Raw genomic sequence first — 24879 nt, 5'->3', positions numbered from 1 at the left:
TGGCAGCAAACCGAGTGGCTTGGGGGAGGGCACGGAGAAAGAAAGAAAGGGGGCAGACAGAGAGACAGAAAGAAGGGGGAACAGGGAGACAGAAAGAAAAAGTTGGGGGAGAGAATGAGGTCTGGAGGAGAGGAAACATACAGGAGGCTGAAAGAAAGGAAGAAAGATTGGATGCACAGTCAGAAGAAGAAAGTGCAACCAGAGACTCATGAAATCACCAAACAGCAAAGGTAGGAAAAATGATTTTATTTTCAATTTAGTGATCAAAATGTGTCTGTTTTGAGAATTTATATCTGCTGTCTATATTTTGCACTATGGCTCCCTTTTACTAAACCGCAATATTGTTTTTTAGCGCAGGGAGCCTATGAGCATTGAGAGCAGCGCGAGGCATTCAGCGTAACTCCCTGTGCTAAAACCTACTATTGTGGTTTAGTAAAAAGGGAGGGGGTGTATTTGTCTATTTTTGTATTTTGTTACCGAGGTGACATTGCATAGAGTCATCTGCCTTGGGAAATGTATATGGCAGATATCTTTATTTTGTGTTCAAAAGAAAAGGAAATGCATTTCTGGTTTTATTTCTACAGTGTTGAAGTACTTGTTGGCCCTTGCTGTGACTGGTGGGGATCCCCAAGCACCGCCAGCAGAGGACCTCCTCTAGAGATGGTCAGAACTCCCCTCCACCAAGCGCAGCAGTCGCTGGCAGCATCCATGAGCCACTGAGGTGCCAGCATCTGTGACTCAGGGACGCTACTGCTGCCTGCCAAGCTTGGCAAAAGGGACCCCAGGCCAACTGCAAAGGAAGTCCTCAGCTGACAGTTTGTGGGTTCTCATCAGCTGAGTATTTATATTTTATATTTACATTAGAGGTTCTGGTAGAAACCCATTTACAAAGTATGTATTCTTCCCAATTAATATTTCCAAATTAATAGTCTCTTTGCTTATTTGTAAATGGGTCTCTACCAGAGCCTTTAATTCAGTAGCATAATTAAATAAAATAACTATTTCTGAAGTTTATAGGGAAGGATGGTGACGGAGGGGATTCCTCGCGGGGACGGGTGGGGACGGAGGGGATTCCTCGCGGGGACGGGTGGGGACGGAGGGGATTCCTCGCGGGGACGGGTGGGGACGGAGGGATTCCTCACGGGGACGGGTGGGGACGGAGGGATTCCTCACGGGGACGGGTGGGGATGGGTGGGATTTTGGCGGGGACGGGTGGGGACGGGTGGGATTTCTGTCCCCGCGCAACTCTCTATTCTGAAATAACCTTTCCGCCAAGGATCTCTTTATCCTCATTTTCTCTTCCTTCTATTGTTTATCTTGACATACATTCCATTTTTCATATCTCCTTCATCATTTTCCAATGTCTTGCATCAGTGCCAACATTTTAAAGAACATATAGATATTTAATGAATGTCTTCTACACTTGTACAATATTTTGCATCCTTTCTCTATTGTACATATTATTAGATATTGCTCCTTTAAAGAAGCCTTAATTTGTTTTCTTTCAGGTGACTTGCCTGCTTGCTCAACCAAGTCCTCATAAATTTGTGCAAATTCATAGACTGCACGTAGCTGAGAGACCAGAAAAGAGTGCTTGCTCAGTTGGGCACTCCTCTTTTAGCAAGTCCATTATCACTTTTCACTTAACAAATTGCCAGACCTTGATAAAATATCTTTGTCCTCTACTCAAACTTATTTTTCCGCTCTGTAAGCTTTAGCTTCTCCAAGGACAAGTAGGACATCATTTCTCACATGTAGGTGATGTCATCCGATGGAGCTCGGGTGCAGATTCCCAGCGTAATATCTTTTTAAGAAGCTTTTGGCAGTATCCTACCTCGCATGCCGCATCCTAACATGTGAGAGCAATACCAAATTTCTATAACACTTCTGTCCTTATAAAATTAACATAAATTAGCACAAAAGATTGCTAAAGTAAATAGATTTGAGACTGCAATGAAACAAGACTATAAAAATTGAGGTTCCAGATCTCCACTGGAATATCATTCAAACTGAAGTTTGTTCAAGAATCCGTTAAAAGCGAATGGACTTAAATGAGGGAAACATTAAAATAAGTCTCTGATGTTATTTTAATAAATTACTAGAAAAGAAGTTCAGACATAAAACTAGCTCCTGTGAAAAACCTGAATAAAGGGGACACATGTTCAAAGCTCTTTTTCCTAAATATGAGATGAATGATTGTATTTTGTAATAGGTGCAGCCTATTACGTGATGAAACATTAAGTCCTGTGTGTAACGAATTGCAGGAGTCTAATTGAGATAAAATTACTGAATTTCTGGTTTATAAGTTACGGGTGCTTTTGTTTTTTTTTTTTTTTTTACATAAGAATTTGTGGATATGACTTAAACAAAGGTACGATACGAGCAGAATTTTGCAAAGATTGTATGGGGAGAGGCAGTTCAGAGGGAGACCTGCTAGAACTATATTGCAGTAGTGTTAAGTATGATGTTACAAGAGTATGGACAAAGGTCTAGGTAATGTGCTCAAAGAGAAAGGGGCAAATTTTGGTGATGATGCACAGATAGAAGCAACAGGCTTTTACAGTCTGTTGGATGTGCATAGAAAATGAGAGGTTGGTGTTGAAGATGACTCCAAGGCTACGAGCAGAGGAGACAGGAATGTTAGCAGTATTATTTACAGATTCTGAGAAAGGATGGAGAGGAGCAGATAATTTAGAAGAAAAGAGGAATAGTTCAGTCTTGGACATGTTTAGCTTCTGGTGGCGATCCTGTAGGTTTCCATTTGATTCAAGGCTCTCCTTAACATATAGCGTTACATCTCCACCAATTCAATCTACTCTATCACTGTGATATAGTTTGTACCCCCGTATGACAGTGTCCCATTAGTTAGTTAGCTTCCTTCCAGGTCTCAGAAATGCCTATTATATCTTATCTTTTCATTTAGCACAATATATTATAACTCTCCCATCTTATTTCTTAGGCTTCTGGCGTTTGCAAACAGATATTTGTTTGTGACATCTATTTACAATTTGCTCAGCAGTTGGCATGAATAATTTGCAATCTTTAAAATCAGCCTGCTCTGTATTTAAGGAAACCTGGTCTATTGTGGCCTGTGTTGCAACCTTTCTTCCCTATTATGGTGATATCTTTTAAAGGTAGCTTATTCTGAACCATGCTCTTTGGAGCAACTGTCAGCCTTCCCCCAGTTTCTAGTTTAAAAGCTGCTCTATCTCCTTTTTAAATGATACCAGCAGCATGGTTCCACCCTAGTTAAGGTAAAGGCCATCTTTGCAGAATAGGCTCCCCCTTCAGTTGCTAACAAATCTAAAACTTTCCTCCATGCTTTGAGACTCAGGAGCTCTGCCTGTCTTGGGTCCTGCATGTGGAACAGGAAGCACGTCTGAAAATGCTACCCTGGAGGTGCTGGATTTTAGCTTTCTACCTAAGAGCTTAAATCTGGCTTCCAGAACCTCCCTACCACATGTCATTGGTACCCACATGTATCAAAACAGCAGACTCTTCCCCAGCAGTGTCTAAAATTTTACCTAGGTAATGTATGAGGTCTGTCACCTTCACACTAGACAGGGAAGTGATCAAGCGATCCTCACATTCACAAGCTACCCAGCTATCTACATGCCTAATGATTGAATCTTCCTCTATAAGGGCTGTCTTAACCCCTTTCACTCTTGAGCAGAATCCTCCTGGAGCCCATTTCTTTTCTGTACTAGGCTGCCTTCCAAAAAAGAAAAAAAATATGGTGGTTGTCTCCAAAAATATTGGTGTTTGCCTATTGCAGTGCCTTCTTATTATTTTACCTTTTTTGTTGAAAGCAACTTGTAGCTGTCCTTGTCCTGAGGGAAAGCCAAGTTATTTACTTGAAGCAAATGTTCTCCATGGACAGGAGGGTACAAATCATCCATAAGGAGTTCTGCCCAAGCTAAATAGGCTGAGGTGGTGTTGCATGACAGTAGCTGGCAGGAAGTGGTGCACATGTGCAGTGAAGATTCAAAAGCTTGTGGTACTTACTGGATTGGAGAAGTTTTCCTGTAAGTGCTCTATTGATGTCACCCATGCTATAAAGACTTGTATCCTATTGTCCACAGAGAGCACCTGCTACAAGTAAGCAATTTGATTATTCTGCATTTCTGGTACCTAGAAAGCAAGAAATAAAAGTGAGAAGAACACAGTGATGATTTCCCTTAATTACTTTTGGTTAAACTAAGTTACAAGTGAGGAGAGTAGGTTTCCTAGTACAGGTACAAAATTCTTTATCCAAAATACTTGGGACCAGGCATATTTCGGTATTCAGATTTTGGAATGGTAATATTAAGTCAAGTGTGGTGCAGTGGTAATAAGTCAGAGGGTGTGGCGCAGAGGTTAAAGCTACAGCCTCAGCACCCTGAGGTTGTGAGTTCAAACCCACGCTGCTCCTTGTAACCCTAGGCAAGTCACTTAATACCCCTATTGCCCCAGATACATTAGATAGATTGTGAGCCCACTGGGACAGACAGGGAAAATGCTTGAGTACCTGAATAAATTAATGTAAACCGTTCTGAGCTCTCCTGGGAGAACGGTATAGAAAATTGAATAAATAAATAAATACCATAAGACCACAAAATTGCCACCAAACTTTTTGGTCAGCCGTTGTACAGATATATCATGATCAAGCTTCTTTAATACCTCAACTTTCTGTTCTATTGGCAGAGATAAACACTTCCTTTTCTGCTTCTCACTGCCACCCTGAGTGGAATCTGCAGCTCTTTGCCATTTTTCCAGACCTCCGACTTAAATTGCACAGAGAACAGGAGAAACACACACACCTGCGTTGGCTTCAGCGTGTGTCATGTCAGGGAAATCGACTACTGCTCCCTGTGACCCTGGGCAAGTCACTTAATCCCTCCATTGCCCCAGGTACACTAGATAGAGTTTGAGCCCACCGGGACAGATAGGGGAAAAATGATAAAAAGTACCTGAATGTAAACCACTTAGGATATAAGTGGTATATGCATAATTAAAATAAATAAATAAATACTACTAGTTCACGTCAAATTTCAGTTTTTGCAGCTTTTGGGGTTTTGGAATTTTGGTTAAGGGATCTTGTACCTGTATTACATGATTATTAGTAAAGAACAACCGAACCTTTGTTTCACAAGTTCTTAAGACTTCTACTGTAGTCTTGTAACCCTCTTACTCTCCCTTTTACTAAGCTGTAGTAGAGGTTTCTAACATGTCCCAGATGCTAAATGCTCAGATGCTACTCCGATGCTCATAGAATTTCTACGAGCATCAGAGCAACTTCGGAGCATTTAGCACTTTTTACCGCAGCTTAGTAAAAGAGGACCTAAGTGTGTTGCTAGCTGGAAAATCCTCTTATGAGTTTTTTATATTTTGCGTGGTTTCCCTTGTTTTTCACAGTTTTTTCTGTTATAAATATATGAGGGTCATTTCAAAAATAATGCACACTTTTTAAAAAATTAACATTTTTTTTTAAAGTATTTCTTTACAATCCTTCAATATAGATACCCTGCTTTGCATTGACCAAGTCCCAACATCCGGGAAGCTTCATTATTCCATCCAAGATACCATTTTAGTTCAGTTGCCGAATGGCTCGGGTACCGGTGGAAGAAAGCTCTTAAAGAGATGCAAAACGATGTCCAGGCATAGGTTGTTTCAACTTTGGAAAAAGGTCAAAGTCTGGTGGACTGTAGGGAGCATGAGGTAACACCAATGACATTTCCTATGTGCGGGCAAGTGTCGTGAAGAATGAGTGGCCCAGCCAAGAGCAACTGAGGTCGGGTTTTGTGCATTTTTCTGCGCATTTTTGCAAAAAATCATGATAATACACTGCTGTGACACTTCTTCCACATGGAACTTGGTCTGTGATGATGATGATGCCTTCATGATCATAAGCAAACATCATCATTTGTTTGACTTTTGATTGAGCTTGTCGAAGGTTTTTTTGTTTGTAGGGAAGATGGAGCTCTCCACTCACTGAAAAACCATGCAAATATGGTTGGGAGGTGTTACCTCATGCTCCCTACAGTCCAGACATGAGACCATCAGACTTTGACCTTTTTCCAAAGTTGAAACAACATTTGCGTGGACATCGTTTTGCATCTCTGGAAGAGCTGCTTCCGCCGGTACTTGAGCCATTCGGCAACTGAACTAAAACAGTGTCTTGAAGGGAATAATGAAGCTTCCCAGATGTTGGGATTTGGTCATTGCAAAGCAGGGAGACTATATTGAAGGATTGTAAAGAAATACTTAAAAAAATAAAATATGTAAATTTTAAAAAATAGTTGCATTATTTATGAAATGACCCTCGTATAACACTATATAATGGTGGATTATTATTGAATGTTGCACAGCTGAATCTTCCCTTTTAAAACCTAGACATAGTTGAAAAAACACTTTAAGGGGAAATTAACATTTCAGTTGAAGTAACAAACATAATTTCTGTCCTGTCACATTGTAGTGACCTTTTATGACAGCTTGTCTCTATTGGTGGAAGGGATTCTCAATGGCTGATTAAAGATGTCATTGGAAACCATTTTATTACCAGGGATAGTAAAATTAATCTTGACACTTGGAGCAAGTAGAAGAATAATTGCTGATTCACTGCATTAAGTGTGTGTGTGTGTCTGTGTAAGAAGTGAGTTCAAATGTAAAATAAGTGTTTGCTGGTAAAACTAGATCATATGTTGTTTTGAAGGTATTATACTGAATGCAACATAATTTCACCAATGATAAGAATGTTATTGATTGATAGCATTTAGCAAGATTACTTACTGTTGGTGCTTCCATGATATTTGTGTACTAAATATATTCTGTAATTGAAGCTTATGCATTTCATCAATATAAGGTTGTGTTTGGGTTAGAGATAACTAGGATGGATAAAATAAACATAATTTAACAATATAAAGATAACTAGGATGGATAAAATAAACATAATTCAAATTTAACAATATAAATGGGATTTATGTTGTTGGTTTTTTTTTTAATCGATAATACTGATTGTATTGAATATACCTATTAATAGTAGTATAAGTAGATGAGATTTCAGACCTGACAGTCATGCAATTTCTCTCCAAAAGTACAAAAACAAATTAGGCCATTGAACAGATGATAGGGGATAGATTAGATTTAAGTAAGGAGAAGGGGAGAGGAATAGAAAGTTCTAAAGAAAAGGCATATGTGCCACATTTTTTATAGTAATATTTGCTTTGATATTAGAGCTGGAAAGTAAAGTATAATAAACATATTTCTCCAACCCTGAGGAATAAGTTTCTGATTTTAAATATGCCCTCTATTAGATTTTTTCTTGTACAAATTACTTATCTTGAAATCAGGCTGTAAAAGAAACAATGTTGCAAAGCAATGTGATGAGACAGTGACCAAAGCCAGAAGGATGCTACGCTGCACAGAGGGATAACCAGCAGAAAGGAGGAGGTAAAAATACCTTTCCTGAAATTTTATTTCCAGTGCAATAGGTGTGCCATTCAAGACAAGCGGGTTATCTCCCCTTGACTGCAGGCCATATGCAGTAAGAATCCACTCTGCATTTTTTTTTCTGTATCCCTCCTATTTCTCTGGGAAATCTACAGCCACCTGCAGTTTTTTCGTTTTGCATGCGAGCCGGAAGGAGTGTTTCTGTTCTGCTCTCTTTTTCTTATTTTATTTGGTGTTTTCAGTGCTCGGAGCTTTCACCTTGATTTCAGCTCTGCCTGCATGGAGAAGAAACAGCTCTAGCTGAGAGGCCGAAGGAGGAGAAGGGTGCTGAAAGCACATGGGAAGACAGAGGGGGGAGAAGGAAGCTGAAAAGACATGGGGAAGACAGAGTGGGGAGAAAGACGCTGAAAGGACATTGGGAAGAGAGAGTGGGGAGAAAGACGCTGAAAGGAAATGGGGAGGAGAGAGTGGGGAGAAGATGCTGAAGGGAAATGGGGAAGAGAGAGTGGGGAGAAGATGCTGGCAGGGAAGAAGACAGAGATGCCAGACTATGGGGGGAGCGGAGGGAAGAAGATGGGTGCCAGACCAATTTGGAAGGGGGGAGAAAGAGAGAGGCACAGTAACAGAGAAAATGGAAGACGCAGAGAGAAGAGACAGTGGATGGAAGGAATTGAATGAGAAGATGAGGATAGCAGAAACCAGACAACAAAGGTAGAAAAAAATTCTATATTTTTTTTTGCTTCAGGATAAAATAGTATATTAGTTGTGTTGAACATCTCTTTCTCCAGTTCAGCAGCCAGAACTTTGATTTATAAGGAAGGAATAAGCTAAATATTGCAGTCCTGAGGCTTGTATGGATGCTGCGGGGACGGTGACAGGGCGGTGAAGGGAATGGCGGTAATGAGGCGGTGAAGGGGACGGTGCAGTGACGGTGACAGATTTAAGGTTTAGTTTAGTTTAGATTTTTTCCCCGTGTCATTCTCTAGTGCTCACGTCAAAAGCTTCCCTCTGACTCAGCTTCCTGTTTCAGCTTTTGACTGAGTACCGCGTTGCCGATCTGAAGTTCTGTTGATGACGGAGGTAGAAGGAGGCCTGTTGCCGATCTTAAGATCAGGGGTGGGGGGGTGAGGGGGGTGGCGATCTTGTTGCCAAAATCGGAAAGGTGAGAAAGAGAGAAAGATGGGCTTGTGGTGGATGGAGAGATTGAGAGAAGGGGGCAAATGATGGAAGTGGGGAGAAAGAGGAGAGAAGAGGGCAGATGATGGAAGTGGAGAGAAGGGGGAGGGAGAAGGGGCAGATGATGGAAGTGGATAGAGAAGAGGGCAGATGGTGGAAGTGGGGAGAAGGGGAAGATAATGGAAGTGGAGAGAGAGAAGAGGGCAGATGATGGAAGTGGGGAGAAGGGAGAGCAAATGCTGAATGAAAGTGGAGAAAGAACACATACTGGATAGATGGAGGGATAAAGAAAAAGGACATATGCTGGATGGGGGAAGAAGATAGAGTTAGTGAGATAGTGGAGGGGTGAAGGAAAGGGGTGGCAATGCTGTGGGTAGACATAGTGAAAAGAGGGAAATTGAGGACTGCATAGTAAGAAAGAATTTAATTTAGACGGAGGCAGAAAATAAAGAAGGAAGACCAGAGAAGGAAAGGGAAGAGAGAGGAGAGAGAGAGATGCCAGAGAACGGGGAAGGAGACAGAGATATCAGATCTGAGCGGAGGAAATGAGAAGAGAGAGATGCTAAAAACCACAGGGGGGAGGGAAAGGAGAAAGATGCCAGACCATGAGGAAATAGAGGGAAGATGATGGATGCCAGACCAAAGGGGGGGGGGGGTCTAGAAGAGAGATGGTAGGGGGAGACAGACAGTTTCTGGAAGGAGCAGACAGTGGGTGGAATGGGCAGACGCTGGAAGGAAAAGAGTGAAAAGAAGATAAAAGCAGAAACCAGAGACAACAAAAGGTAGAAAAAAATAATTTTATTTCTGTTTTGTCATTAGAATATATCAGATTTGAAATATATATCCTGCTAGAGACATAACTGGGGACTGCAAAGCCCACGCAGTGCTTCTTTAGCTTCCAGCTGGCTTAGGGCTCTCTCGGACCAGGGGGCAGTTGCCCTAGTTGTACTCCGCTAACACTATTCCTGTCATGTTTGACTGCAGTATTCTGTTAGCATGATATTTCTGTGTAGCATTCTTTAATAATTTGGCTTGTTCAGGTACGGGGAGAGTCCCCCTAGACTGGAAAACAGCCAACGTTGTTCCTCTGCACAAAAAGGGCTGCAAAGCAGAGGCTGCGAATTACAGGCCAGTGAGTCTCACATCAATAGTGTGTAAACTCATGGAAACCCTGCTTAAAGGTAAATTAGACACAATATTGGATGAGGGAAATCTGAGGGATCCCTGTCAACATGGATTCACTAGGGGCAGGTCATGCCAATCCAATCTTATCAGCTTCTTTAACTGGGTGACAGGAAAGCTAGACTCGGGAGAGTCTCTAGACATAGTGTACTTGGATTTCAGTAAAGCTTTTGACAGTGTCCCGCACCGCAGATGATTAAACAAGATGAAATCGATGGGGTTGGGTGAGAAACTAACTGCATGGGTCACTGATTGGCTGAGTGGAAGACTTCAGAGAGTGGTGGTCAACGGCACCCTCTCTGAGACATCGGAGGTGACTAGCGGAGTGCCGCAGGGATCAGTCCTGGGACCATCCCTTTTCAACATATTCATAGGGGACTTGACCCGGGGGCTTCAGGGTAAAGTAACACTGTTCGCTGACGACGCCAAACTGTGTAATATAGTAAGTGAAAGCAATCTCGTGGATAGTATGACGCAAGATCTGATCACGTTAGAAAACTGGTCCTCGACATGGCAGCTGGGCTTCAACGCTAAGAAGTGTAAGGTCATGCATCTTGGCAGTAGAAATCCATGCAGAACATACACCTTGAATGGAGAAGCACTAGCTAGGACTTCAGAAGAACGGGACTTGGGAGTTATCATCAGTGCAGACATGAAGGCTGCCAAACAAGTAGAGAAGGCCTCATCCAAGGCAAGGCAAATGATGGGATGTATCAAGAGAAGCTTCGTCAGCCGCAAACCTGAAGTCATCATGCCACTTTACAGATCATTGGTGAGACCTCATCTGGAATACTGTGTGCAATTCTGGAGGCCGCATTACCGTAAAGATGTGCTTCGAGCCGAGTCGGTCCAGCGTATGGCCACTAGAATGGTCTCCGGACTCAAGGGTCTCTCATACGAAGAAAGACTGGGCAAATTGCAGCTCTATACTCTAGAGGAGCGCAGGGAAAGGGGTGACATGATTGAGACATTTAAATACGTCACAGGTCGTGTCGAGATGGAAAATGACATATTCTTTCCCATGGGACCCTCGGTCACAAGGGGGCACCCGCTTAAACTCAGAGGAGGGAAATTTAGTGGTGACGCCAGGAAGTACTTCTTCACGGAAAGGGTGGTGGATCATTGGAACAAACTTCCGATGCAGGTGATCAAGGCCGCCAACGTGCTCGACTTTAAAAATAGATGGGATATCCACGTGGGATCCCTACGAGGGTCGAGCTAAGGAACTAAGTCATCAGCACTCAGACTTAATGGGGTGGGTCAGTAGAGTGGGCAGACTTGATGGGCTGTGGCCCTTTTCTGCCGTCACCTTTCTATGTTTCTATGTTTCTATATGTGAACAGGAGGGGAGACAGGGATTTTATTGGTCCTTGCTCTGTATATTTATATTTATAAAATGATAATTGTACAGAATATTGTTTCTTTTTATACTTTAATAAAATATGTTCAATATAAAATCATAACTGAGACTTGTGCGAATGGGATCAGATGGTTTGCGGGGACTGAGCTTGCGGAGACGGGGCGGAAATGTGTTTTTTAAATTTCAGTCTTAGTAGTTTGCCGGTCCACAAAACAATTCTTTTATTTCTGCCGGTCCATGGGTGTAAAAAGGTTGAAAAACACTGCTCTAGAGCAGAGTCGGCAGGTGCGCTGAGGTGCAGGAAGGTCCCCCGATGACCCGTCTGCCGGCTGTGCTCTGGAAGAAGTAAGTTATGTTGGAGGGAGTGCACCCGGCAGACACAGTCATCGCGGGCCCTTGCCGCAACTCCCTGCGTCCGCCGGGTTAACTCCCCTCCCCCCGACGAAACTTACTTCTTTCGGAGCAAAACCTGTAGTTATCGCGGGACCTTCAAGCATGTGACTGCCAACTCTGCTCCAGAGCTAGTACGTCGGAGTGGGGTGGACCGGCAGCCGGCAGCTACTGTCATTGCGAGAAAGGAGCAGGACTGCTGGAATGAAAGAGTGGTGCAGGGAGAGAAAGGGGGCAGGGTGATATGGAAGGGTGGTGCTGATGCAATTGATGTACAGGGAAAGGAGAGAGAGACATAAGGGGGAAAGATACTGGATGGGATTGGATCGGAGGGAAAGAAAGGGAGCATATGCTGATTTAAGAAGGGTGGATGAAGAGACAAAGGGCAGACATTGGATGGTAGTGTGGCGGGTAGAGGAGGAGCCTATGCTGGATGGAAGTGCACATGGGAGAGATAAGGGAGCAAATGCAGGAAGGAAATGGGAGGAGAGAAAGAGGGGAGCGGACGATGGAAGTGGGCAGAGAGAGGAGAAGGTAATAGAGGGTAGAGAAAGAGGGTATATGATGGAAGGAGGGGATAAATAAAAGGAAGGCACATGATGGGGGGAAAAGGATTGAGTTAGGGAAATACTGGAGGGGGTGAGGGAAAGAGGTGGCGAGCTGTAGGTAGACAGTAAAAAAGGAAATTGATGAGAGGGTAGTAAGAACGTAATCTAGATGGATGCAGAAAATAAATTGAAAAGAAAAATGAGGGAAGAAAGGGATTGCAGAAGAGAGGTGTGGGAATAGGGAAGGAGAGGAGAGAGATGCCAGACCAATGGGGGTGAAAGGAGAGATGGAAGGGGAGGCATACAGTTTCTGGAAGGGGCATAGAAGGAGAGAAGATGCCATATAGGGGCAGAGAGATGGCAGACAGTGGATGGAAGGAAGAGAGTAACAAGAAGATGAGGAAAGCAGAAACCAGAGAAGACAAAGGTAGAACAAAAATTTTCTATTTATTTATTGCTTTAGGAGACGTGTCACTGTTTCTGTGGTGTTGCATTGTGTGCAGAGTCCAGCTTCTTGCTGGTTCAATTTAACCTTTGTATTTCTATTTTATCCCCCCTTTTACAAAACTGGAGCTTTTTTTAGCTGTGGTGGTAGCAGCTCTGATGCTTAGAATTCTATGAGTGTCAGAGCTGTTACCATCGTGGCTAAAATCCACACTACAGTTTTGTAAAAGGGGGAGGGGTTAGTTTGTGATGACATACTCCATACTAGGCGAAAGTGTTTTCTGTGTTCTGTGTGTTCGAAAGACATGGCTTTCTGTTAGGATTGACGGTGTAGGATTGATCTGTACTAATCTGGCTTGTTTAGTTTTACAATGGGTGTATTGATGTTGTACTGCTCACTGCAGTATGTAAGATGCTGCCTTTTCCTAGGTACTCGTGTGATGTGTGGCTTGTTACTAAAAATCATGTTTTTCGTACAGATGGGGAGGGGGGTGTGCCAAAAAATGATGGACCCCCAGGTGTCACATATGCTAGGTACGCCACTGCGTTGCTGACCGGCCACTGCTCCTTTAGGAGGTCTTGGAGGTATGTCAGCTCTCACAGTGGGAGAGTCGGTGGGGAATGGGGATTGGGAGGGAAGGAAGGATGGAAAACCATTGCACAACGGGATCGGAGGGAGGGGGGAGATAGAAAGCTGTTACACAGGAGAATCGGCAAGAGGAAAGATGCTGCACATGGTGGGAGAGAGGAAGAATTGTTGAGGAAGGCAGAGGCAAGGTAGAGAGGGATGATAGGGAGAAATCCTGCAAATGTGGACATGTATATGGGTGACATGCATGGAGAACAGAGAGGGGAAAATGTTGGATGTAGGGTGGAAGGCAGGGAGAGATGGTGCATGGGGAGAGAAAGAAATGTTGCACAGAATGGAGGGGAGGAGGGGAAATATGCTGCATGGAGTGGAATAGAAAGGTTTGACCCAGTGCACAAGGCAGAAAGATAAAGATAGTTGACAGTGGGAAAGAAGCAATGTTGGATATAGCAGTGGAAGGTAGAAAAAATAATTTTGTTTTCTGTTTTGTGATTATAATATATCAGATTTGAAATTTGTATCCTGCCAGAGCTGGTGTTAGCATGAGCTAGGACCTAGCAGAGAGAATTTTTTTATTTTTTATTTTTTTGCTTATTTGGGGCAAAGGGAGGTGGGGTAGGTGGAAAAGCTACAAAATAAACCTGCCAGGACATTTGGAAAAAACCCCACAATGCCAGATTAGGCAGGAAAAGCGAATCAAAAAATTGATACAATAGGCCAAATCGAATCAAATTGAAAATTTTTTCTCTGAATCGGGCAGCACTACTGTGGATTGCTTTCTGGGTAGTTGTACCGATGGATGCTAGTCTCTTGGGCTAGGGAGCCCATTGTAACCACTGACCAATTCAGGGGTGTTGGGTGCCTTCTCAAAAAAGACGATTAACAGGCTGGAGCTGCATGCCATCTGGTTGGCTCTGATGACATTGCAGAAAACTGTAGAACATTGAGTGGTCAGAGTCTTCTCCAACAATGTGACAGCTGTGGCCTATGTCAATTGACAGGGAGGCACCAGGAGTGCATCTGTGTGGAAGTCCACATGCTCTTTTACTGGGCGGAGCGGCATCTTCAGGCGCTGTCAGCAGGGCATGTTTTGGGTGTAGACAATGTTCAGGCCAACTTCCTCAGCAGACAGACCTTGAATCAAAGTGAGTGGGTGCTGTCGATGGCAGCATTTCAGGCCATTGTCCAGCGCTGGGGTCATTGCAAATTTGACCTCATGGCAACGGCGAAAAACAAGAAAGCAGTCAAATTCTTCAGTTGAAGATTCGAGCCCGGTAGTGAGGAGCTAGACGCGTTAAACCAGCCATGGCTTCAGGGCATCCTGTTTGTACGTCTTTCCTCCATGGCCCTTGATAGGCTGGGTTGTTCAACAGATCACAGCTCATTAGGGAAGAGACATTCTGTTAGCTCTACTTCACATAATGTTGATGGTGTTCTTGTTTGCTTGGATACTGACTGTAGGTGGCAGTAGAGCTCCCAGTGAAGTAGGAGGGACACAGAAAAAATCTGGAGTGGATTCCTTCTGCATATGGCTTGCGGCCAGGGGGAGATAACCCGCTTGTCTAGAATGACATACCTCTCTACTGGAAAATATATTTTCAAGGTAAAGACATAATCTCTTTTTATTGGGATTTAGGTGGTTGTTGACGTTCCACATGAATCAATGCGTTTAGTTTTGGAGGCCATATTCTGCAAGTATATAGGAAGACTTAATAACATAAAAACCCTGTGTTCTGTTGTTCTGGAGGAACCTTCTCGATGGCATTGAGAAGAAGTAAACTCTTGACTTCCTGAAGAAAGGAAGGCTGAAAGAGATTGGAAAACATACTCTCTTGGAGGATGGTTTGGAGGTATGGTGAGAAAATGAAGGGAGCAACGCTCTCATATGATGTTGAGAACCCAGAGGTCGTATGTAATCAACTCTCAATGATGAATATAAAGTTGAAGACAACCTCCAATTGGTTGGGGGAGAGGCAAAGATAATTGGATGGAAACTATGCTCTCAAGTAACTGGTCAGAAAGACTGAGTAGACTTAGCAGGAGAAGACTGAGAAGGTTTCTGGGAACACTGTTGGTTCTGTTTCTTCTGCTGAGGACGTGAAGCAGTAAATAGTTTAGCTGAATAACGTCTCTGATGTAGAAGGTTTAAATGGTCGTGAAGTGGATGGCTTGGGTTTAGGTTTTACTAAGGAGTCTCAAGACTTTTCATGAGCACAAAGCTTCTGAGTGGCATTCTCGATGGAATCCCTGAAAAGTTAATCTCCCAAACAGGGAATATTAGCCAACTGGACATCTACGTCAGCAATAATGAGCTATGCCAGTCTTCGCATGGCCATGACATAGAAGAAGCTCTTGATGATAATTCAAAAGAATCACAAGCAGAGTGGACTAAATGCTGACATAACTGAAGAAGAGTGGAAACCAATTGTTGAAATCCCTTAGTATGGTGAGAAGGCAGATACTTCTGATACATTGGCAATTGCTTCAGCAAATGCTTGAGATAAGATGTGAAGTGAAAAGTGTAATTATTTACACGACTGGACAACATAGCATTTTGATATAAATGTCTACAAAATCTGTCCATGGTACGACCCTCCCACCCAGGTGGAACAGAGGCATAAACCTTGGAGGAGGTAGACTTTTTTGAGAGTAGACTCCACCACTAAGGATTGGTGAGACAATTGAGGTTTGTCAAATCCTGGGATGGGAACAATTTTATACTGAGTCCAGCTTCCTGGGAGCAACTGGTACTAATAAAGGAGATTCCCAATTTTTATGAAGAGTATCCTTCAAAATTTCATGTAAAGGAAGTTTAATTACTTCTTTAGGGGGATGTTTGATATCAATAGTCTCCATATATTCAGGAGTGTATTTGGAGTCTGCTTTCAGTTTAAGAGACATGTCCTTTCCAAGCGTCTTATAAAATGAGTAAAGGAAAGTGACTCTGGTGGAGATAATTCTTTAGTAGGAGTCTGCAGAGAGTACTGTTCCGGAGAATCAGAAGCTTCTGTTGCTGATGGAGAAGCCTCAACAGAAGACTCGATTTGAAGGTCAGAATCTATGGCCAGAGACTGATATCTATGCCTTCTCTTGCGTCAGTACCGATCCAGCGACAGAGAAGGTGTATGTTGTTTACGCTTCTCTGAATGTTTGGTCTTACAAGAAGTCTTACTTGAGTGAGAGTGTTGAGGTGAAGGTGAATGATGCCTCGATGAACTAGATCGTTGACTGGAAGCAAGGATCTTCAATGCATGCCTGGATGATGGGCAGTGCCGAAAAGGTATTTTCATAACCTACCCACCTCCCCTGTTTGGTTTCTTAGCTGGCTTACTGAACTGAGGAGCCGTGTGCCTACGTTGGGCAGGAAGGCACTCGCGCATGCATGGTGCGGTCGTTCGTGAACTTTCTAAAGTTCTTAAAGTGGTGATGCACTTGGGACCTTCCGTACTGGGGCTCCGTGGATGATGTCACCCACATGTGAGAAAATCTGTCTGCTATCCCTGGATAACATCTGTTACGGTAAGTAACTGTGCTTTACATGCAGATTCTTTTGCTTTGAAATAAACTGTATGGTAACATGCTACCTAGTGTTTAAGATAATTTGCTTCAGTTAGTTTTGTTTTAGAAAAGGAAACCTGGTTAATACCAACTAGTCTTATTGCAGAAACTTTCTAAGATATATTTCCTTCTCACAGAGCTCTCTGCAGAAGCTAAAGCAGCATTGATGGAATTTGAAGAAAGGGAGCGACAACGTAAACAAGGACGCTATGGACCAAGGAGAGGTGGTGGAGGAGGAAGGCGTGGCAGAGGTGGTTTAATGTCTCATATAATGGGAGATTCAAGAAGGAACAACGTTGATAGAGGAAGAATGCAGGATTACAGACCTCCAATTGCTTCACATTCAACAGTGGTAAATTTAAGACTTTTTGGCTGACTATGAAATTTTAGTAGTGTCTGTTAACTGCGTTCTTTAATCTTTGAAAAGCTCTTGGAAACTTTTTTTTTCTCACCTCCTGTCCAGTGTGATTTTTATAGATGTATGTAACTGAGGTTGCACCTATTTTTTTTATCTGTGGGATCCTGTTAAAAAGCCGCAGTAGAGGTTTCTAACGTGGGCCAGTGAAAGAAATGCTTTGACGCTTATAGGAATTCTATGAACATTGGATCATTTACTTCACCGGCCCACGGTAGAAAGCTCTACTGCAGCTTTGTAAAAGCTAGTGTTTGACAGTTGGCTGATCAAGAATATAGAAGATACCATAGAATCATTGAGCAAAACCATTAGGATTTTAGAGTAACTAGATTTTGTAATAAACTACCTCAAATCACATTTAAACTTAACCTCTGTTGTAATTTGTAGGAGATTTGTTAAGCCGGATTCAGGCAAAATCCGCCTACCAATTTTGTGTCTGTAGTGAAAGAATATGAAAGGAGCAGCACATATTTTTTTTAAATTATTTTATTTATCAAATTTTACATTTTATAAATCAAGTATCCACTTGTACAGAAAGTTGAAGAAAAGCAGGAAAATAATACTCAAAGGTAAAATACATAGTAATCAAATCAAATCAAATAAATGTTTAGCTTAAATTCAGCTCAAGTCCTCTAGTTAGATCCAAGAAGAATTAGGCGGACATATTAACAAATGCTAACAAATATTAATTCAAATATTAGGAAAACAAGATCCCTTGGCTGAGGAAGGATATCATTTATTCAATTGCACTTCACTTTGATTTCCCTTCATCCAGTCGAGTTCCTGCCAGAAAGGCTGTCAACTGGAATGGCTCAAAGAATACATATTTTTTCATATGGTATTGTATTACACATTTACAAGGGTGTCGTAGAAAAAAAGTCCCTCCAAGAGATGTAACACCAGGCTTCATCAAAAGAAACTCTCGCCTTCTTCTCTGGGTGTCCCGTGCCAAATCTGGAAACATTAATATTTTATGTCCAAGAAATTCTTTCATTTTATTTCTAAAGAACAATCTAAGCAACCAGTTTTTATCTGGTGCAAGAGCCACAGTAAGAAGCAATGTTGCCGGAGATGCAAGCTCTCTATCCGAAAGTTCCAGGATTGCTGAAACATTAAGTGGTTGATTATCCTCCTGTTGTTTAGATGATGATTTAATAGCTTTCATTGGTAGGTAATATACTTGAGTAAGTGGTGGTAATGTATCCTCTGGAATACCCAAAATCTCCAACATATAACGTTTCAGCATATCCCTAGGTGTCACCGAGGCTATCCTAGGAAAATTAATCAGTCGGAGATTATTATTACGAGAAAAGTTCTCCAAAGTCTCCAGTTTTCTACGCAAATTTGTGTTATCTTTTACTATTGCATCACTAAGCTGTTTTGATGCTTTTAACTCCTGTTGTATATTCACAATAGAATTCTTGGATTCATCAATTTCAACTTTTATATTTTTTATCTCAGTTTCTTGAAGAGTAATTTTATTTTCCAGCTGCAAAAGCTGGGGCTTAACAGACTTGGCTAGGTCAGCAATTAAGTCCCAGATTGAGTCCAGTGTTACTTCTCTGGGTTTTTCAATAACATATGAGAGATTAGAAGTTTGAATAGTCTCACCAGTTATCAGCTGTTTCTGGCAATCCTTCTGCTGGGCTGAAATGATCCCTGATGTTTCCAAGTCCTCGGTACTTCTTGGACTCACCTGAGAACTCAGGGAGTCCATCTCCACGCTCCCTTCTCTGCTCTTCCTAGCCTCCGAGGATAGGTGCTTGCTTTCTTCCGGCAGCTCCTCCACTCGTGGGGAGCTGGTAACCTGAGGAGGTGGGGGAGGTGCCCTAGCGTCGGGGCTCAGCGTAGTCTCTAGCCCCAAGGAGATCACCTCATTCCCGCCCCTCTGAGGCATCTCCAGCGGGGGTGCCGACGCTGCCGGGATATGCTGCATCCGACGCAGGAGTTCTTTAATATTGCCGAACGAGGGGACCGCTGAACGCCGCGAGGCTCCAGCGGCGCTGCGGCCTCTCCTCTTCGGCATCCCAAGTAAGTAATTTGCTCCAAAAGAAAATTTTTCAAGCAGTCTCCTCCGGCGTGCTACTCAGCGTCCGAGACCGTCGGCCATCTTGGATCGTTTCTCTGTAAATTCTTAACCGGAGCAGCACATATTGTAAGACATGTGGCTCTGTTTGTTTCTTTCTTTCACAATTTCATATACCACTCTTCTTATACAGTATATATATATTGTACCCTGCCTAGGTTTGTTTAAAAGTAAAACTAAATATTAAAGTCAAAAAGTTAAAACAAAAGATAAAATATGAAACATTTTATGTTGTCATCTCCTCCAATAATCTCCCTTGCGTGCTTGGTGGTACTGGAAGAAGCACAGGCTTTGTGGTCTGAACAAAATTTTGTCCTCCATGTTGGTACTCCGCACCTCCTTGGCAGCTGCAGAAACACCCGATGGTGTAGGCCTAATAAAAACAGTGATTTTGATATGATGAGTTGGGTCTCAGAGGGTAAGGAGGGAGACCACCTAATTTTCCCCTTCCTCTTTAGAGTATTTTTAATGCAGAATATAGGCAAAGTTCAGTAAGAAAAACTGGGGGCTACTTCACCACACAAGCCAAAGGAAATTGACCCCAAAAATATACAGAGAAGAAAATCCAAGAGAAAACAAAAAAAACCTCTGTGGAGCAACGATAATCCTGAAATGGACTTTAATAAAGACACAAAGTTCCAAATGCACATCAAAACATTCCACAGAAAGATGAAACAATCCACATAAAAAACTTTAGGACCTAGTCCGCTGATTGCACAGGACCCAACACGGTCTGTGTTTCAACAAAATGTCTTCTTCAGGGGTCCCTAAATGTCCTATGGCAATAAATATGTGGAAAAATTGAACTGTGAAAGGAGAAACTGCCAAATCCAAAGCCTTTATCTTAAATTTTTTGAAGTTAGTTTCTAATCTCAAATACATAGGAAGTGAATTCCAAAGGGTTGATGCAAGGAAACAGTTTAATCTGTTAGAATCATGCCGTGCAGGCCATATGCGGCCCCTGAAGTCCTCCATTGTGGCCCTCAAATAGTTGGCTGAAATACTCTTCAAATCTTGTAAGTGTATTTATTTCGATCTTGCCTATCTGATATAATAACTGCAAACAATCTTTTCAGTGTATTACTCAGGAGTCATATTTATGTAATTTGTTACTGTCGAAAATCCAAAACAAAGTGAATGTTTAAAATATATCCTTGCAGGTGTTTTAGAATCAATATTAGTATTCATTTTTAATGTTTAATACACAGTCTGAACATGCAGGTCAAAGTGGTTTACAAAATTAGTAGGGCTGCAGGAAAATAAAAAAATTTAATTCTTATACAATCCCACTTTATTCCGGGACCAGTGGGTTGTTTACCTCCTCCCGCCAGGGATATGTAGTAAGCCTTTAAAACATTTGAAGCTTTTACCCCCTCCCTCTCACACCTTACCACTGAGCATTCTCCTCTGGACTCCAGTCTAAATTCCTACAGGCCAGGCTGTAGGAGCTTATCTGTTCTGCTTATGTTTTTTTTTCAGTAATTTGGGTACTTTTCGGTTGCGGTTTTGCCCTTGTGCTGTGGAGGTTTCCGGCAGGGATATCTTTGCAGCGGGAGATCGCAGACTGTTGGAGAGCATCTGCTTCTGGGGGGTTCCCTGCTCAACAGTAAGCCCCCTGAACAGTCTGCACATCTGATTGGGGCTCTGAGACATTTCCCTTGGGAGCTATCTCACCCCAGGTTTGTCCGCAAGTGGGTGTAGCGCAGGCTGAGTGGTTCCATGGAGGTGCGACTGGGATCAGAGCCAGACTGCGTTCCTCCGCCAGACTTTTGCGCGGCGTGTCCACTGGTAGCGGAGGTCTCTGTCTGTGATGGTGAGGCCAGTGGGGGCAGTCAGAAGACTTGAAATCCAGATTTCCAGTTCCCTGAGGCTCAGGATCTCCCTGTATGCTGTGCTCAGCTTTGCCTGCAGCGTCTATCAGACAGCAGATGTAACAGTGAGTAAGAGGCTGACAGCCTGAATCAGTGATTTTGGGTGGGGTGGGTGGGGTGTCTTCTAAAGGGTTTTTTGGTGGTTTCCCAGCATTCCCTACCCCTTCCCACCTCTAAAATCCCCAAATCACCATTTTCGGAGGTTCCTGTACTTTTCCCAAGCTATTTTTCTTCAAAATCTGCACCCGCAGTGACCATCTTGGATTCTTCACGATTTTAATTTAAGTATATTTTTCATACTTCAAAGCTTCGTTTTTCATGAAACTTCATAGATGGCCTCCCCAGGATAGGATGGGATGTATTCATGCCTTGTTTGCGGTGGATTGCTGTCAGATGCGTAGCCTTGCTCCACGTATTCTGCGGCCCGTGAGGAGGGACAAAGTTTGCCCGAATGCAGTGCCTTCTACCTCCGGGGAGGTCCTTCAATGTGCATCACTTTGCATTTGTCCACATTAAATTTCATCTACCACTTGGACCACCAGTCTTCCAATTTCCTAAGGTCTGCCTGCAATTTTTCACACTCTGCATGTGTTTGAAAGTTTAATGTCGTCTGCAAATTTAATCACCTCACTTGTTCCAATTTCCAGATCATTTATAAATGTTAAATGGCAACTGTCCCAGACCCCTGTGGCACGCCATTGAGAAAAATGACCATTTAACACTACCCTCTGTTTTCTGTCGGATAACCAATTCGTAATCCACATCCGAACTTTGCCACCTATCCCATGGCTCTTTAATTTTTTCAGGAGCCTCTCATGAGAAATTTTATCCAAAGCTTTCTGAAAATCTAGATACACTATATCAACCGGCTCACCTTTATCCACATGTTTATTCACACCTTCAAAGAAGTCAAGCAAATTAGTGAGGAAAGACCTCCCTCAGCTGAACCCATGTTGACTCCACCTCATTAAATCATGTTTGTCTATGTGTTCCACAATTTTATTTTTTATAATTTTCTACCATTTTGCCCAGCACTAAATTCAGGCTGTAATTTCCAGGATCTCTCCTAGAGCCCTTTTTAAAAATTGGCGTAACATTGGCCACCCTCCAATCTTCAGGTACTACAGACTATTTTAGCAACAGGTTACAGATCACGGACACAGGTCAGCAATTTCATGTTTGAGTTCTTTTAGTACCCTGGGATATATACCATCCAGTCCTGGAGATTTATCACTTTTTAACTTTTCGATTTGGCTTAGTACATCTTCCAGATTCACTGAGATTTCTTTCAGTTTCTCTGCATCATCACCCTTGAAAACCATTTCCAGTTCAGGTAGATCTCTTACATCTTCTTCCGTAAAGATCGAAGCAAAAATTCATTCAGTCTATCCGCTATGGCCTTTTCCTCCCTGAGTGCCCCTTTTGCTCCTTGATCATCCAACGGTCTCATGGATTTCTTTACAGGTTTTCTGCTTCTGATCTACCTAAAAAAAATTGTTATGAGTTTTTGCTTCTTTTGCAAGTTTCTATTCATATTCTTTCTTAGATTTCTTTATCAACTAGTCTTTAAGCCCTTTACATTAATGGGTGCTAGAAAAGATGTGTGTGTCTGTCTGTCTGTCTTTCTTTCTCTCCCTCTCTCCTTGGCCGCTTTCTGTCTCTTTCTTTCTTTTTCTCTCTCTCTCTCTTTCCTCGGCTTCCCCTGTCCAGCAGCAGCTCTTCCCTGCTCCCTCTGTCCAGCAGTAGGCTTTCTCCCTTCCTTTTACCTCCCCCTTGTCCAGCAGCACCCCTTTCCTGCTCCCCCTGTCCAGCAGTAGCCCTTATCCCCCTGTCCAGCAGTACCCCTTCCCTGCTCCCCTGTCCAGCAGCAGCCCTTCTCCCTTCCTTTTACCCCACTGTCCAGCAGCACCTCTTCCCTGCTCCCCCTCTCCAGCAGTAGGCCTTCTCCCTTCCTTTTATCCCCCCTTGTCCAGCCGCACCTCTTCCCTGCTCCCCCTGTCCAGCAGTAGGCCTTCTCCCTTCCTTTTACCCCCCTTGTCCAGCAGCACCTCTTCCCTGCTTCCACTGTCCAGCAGCAGCCCTTCTCCCTTCCTTTTACCCCCCCGTCCAGTAGCACCTCTTCCCTGCTCCCCCTGTCCAGCAGTAGGCCTTCTCCCTTCCTTTTACCCCCCCCCTGTCCAGCAGAACCTTTTAGCTGCTCCCCCTGTCCAGCATCCGCTAGCCCAGGCAGCCTCGGGGCTTTTGGTAGGGTGGCCCACCTCACATTATTGAAGTGGGCTGGCCTAGCAAATGCCCCGTGGCTGCTGCATTTGCTGGTCGGGGGTGAGAAGAGGCGCCCCGGCAGCGCAGGAGTCAAACCACTGCTGAAATCGCCGTCGCAAGCCACCCTATGCGCCGGAAATCGAATTCTGCACGGACGGACACAGCACGGTGGCAGGGATCACAAACCCTAAGTGCGCATGCGCGCTTAGGGTTTTACTATAGAGGATGCTTTGCTTCTAAATTACCAGTGCTTGTATTTCTTCTTATTTTCTTCAGTCGGATCCTTTTTTCATTTTAAAGGATTTTTTTTGTCTCTAATAGCTTCTTTCACTTCACCTTTTAGCCATACCGGCTCTCGTTTCTTCTTCTTTCCACCTTTGCTGATACATGGCATACATCTGGTTTGAGTTTCCACGATGGTATTTTTAAATAACATCCATGCCTGGTTTACAGACCTAACATTTGGAACTGATCCTTTTAGCTTTTTTTTTTTAACCATTTTCCTCATTTTATCATAGACACCCTTTTGAAAATTAAACATCTCTACAGTAGATTTCTTTTGCGATGTCACTCCCGGTATTAGCTCAAATTTGATCACGTTATGTTCACTGTTTCCCAGTGGACCCAACACAGTTAACTCATGTAATATGTCTTACATTTCACTAAGGACCAAATCTAAAATAGTAACCCCTCTTGTCGGTTCCCTGACCAGTTGCTCTAAGAAGCAGTCATTTATAACATCTAGGAATTTTACCTCCCTAGCACTCCCCGATGTAACATTTAACCAGTCAGTGTTGGGGTAATTGAAATCACCAATAATTACTCTAAATCAGAACCCCATAAGGACACAAACACCCCCTCTGCAACACTACCAGGCCTTAATCACACACCCCTAAGCCAATCACACAGCATGTAGTAGCAGGAAAAAAAAGAAAAAAAGAAAGGTGGAGAAAAAGCCTCAGTTCTGCTTCATCTGGCAAAAAACTCCACCTTTCAGACAGGCCCTGCACTCCAAAATATAGAAAAAATAGAAAAAAGCACTATGTTAGCCTGCAGAGTGATGTTACATAGCACACCGGGACACACAGCCCACAGTCGTGATAGTGTAGGTAAATAAACACTATAGCAATGCAGTCCAGGATATTAGCGTGGAACACAGCAAGAAAAAACAACAACTTAGCTGCTTCGGCATCCAGGATACTCTCAGTCCTTCATCTCCTGGGCCCGGCAGCCACTGGAGATGAAGGACTGAGAGTATCCTGGATGCCGAAGCAGCTAAGTTGTTGTTTTTTCTTGCTATGTTCCACGCAAATATCCTGGACTGCATTGCTATAGTGCTTATTTACCTACACTATCATGACTGTGGGCTGTGTGTCCCGGTGTGCTATGTAACATCACTCTGCAGGCTAACATAGTGCTTTTTTCTATTTTTTCTATATTTTGGAGTGCAGGGCCTGTCTGAAAGGTGGAGTTTTTGCCAGATGAAGCAGAACGGAGGCTTTTTCTCCACCTTTCTTTTTTTTCCTGCTACTACATGCTGTGTGATTGGCTTGGGTGTGTGTGATTAAGG

The 24879-nt window shown here is 43.1% G+C and overlaps 1 protein-coding gene across 6 annotated transcripts in view; it reads left to right on the top strand.

Annotated features, from left to right (window-relative positions):
• The window catches only part of RBM33 (RNA binding motif protein 33), a 406831-nt gene that overhangs the window by 74667 nt on the left and 307285 nt on the right, over nt 1-24879 (top strand). For all 6 annotated transcript variants that reach the window (XR_004538179.1, XR_004538180.1, XM_033931618.1 and 3 more), the window contains exon 8: nt 16813-17027. Coding sequence is in view for 4 of the 6 variants with exons in the window: in XM_033931618.1 (XP_033787509.1) it covers nt 16813-17027 (215 nt within the window). In the remaining 2 variants the exon portion in view is untranslated. The remainder of the gene's footprint in view (nt 1-16812; nt 17028-24879) is intronic.

The sequence above is a fragment of the Geotrypetes seraphini genome, chromosome 2 (assembly GCF_902459505.1).
Source record: "Geotrypetes seraphini chromosome 2, aGeoSer1.1, whole genome shotgun sequence".
Lineage (NCBI taxonomy): Eukaryota > Metazoa > Chordata > Amphibia > Gymnophiona > Dermophiidae > Geotrypetes > Geotrypetes seraphini.
Note: the sequence above shows the minus strand (reverse complement) of the source record. Positions and strands in the feature narration are given on the sequence as shown.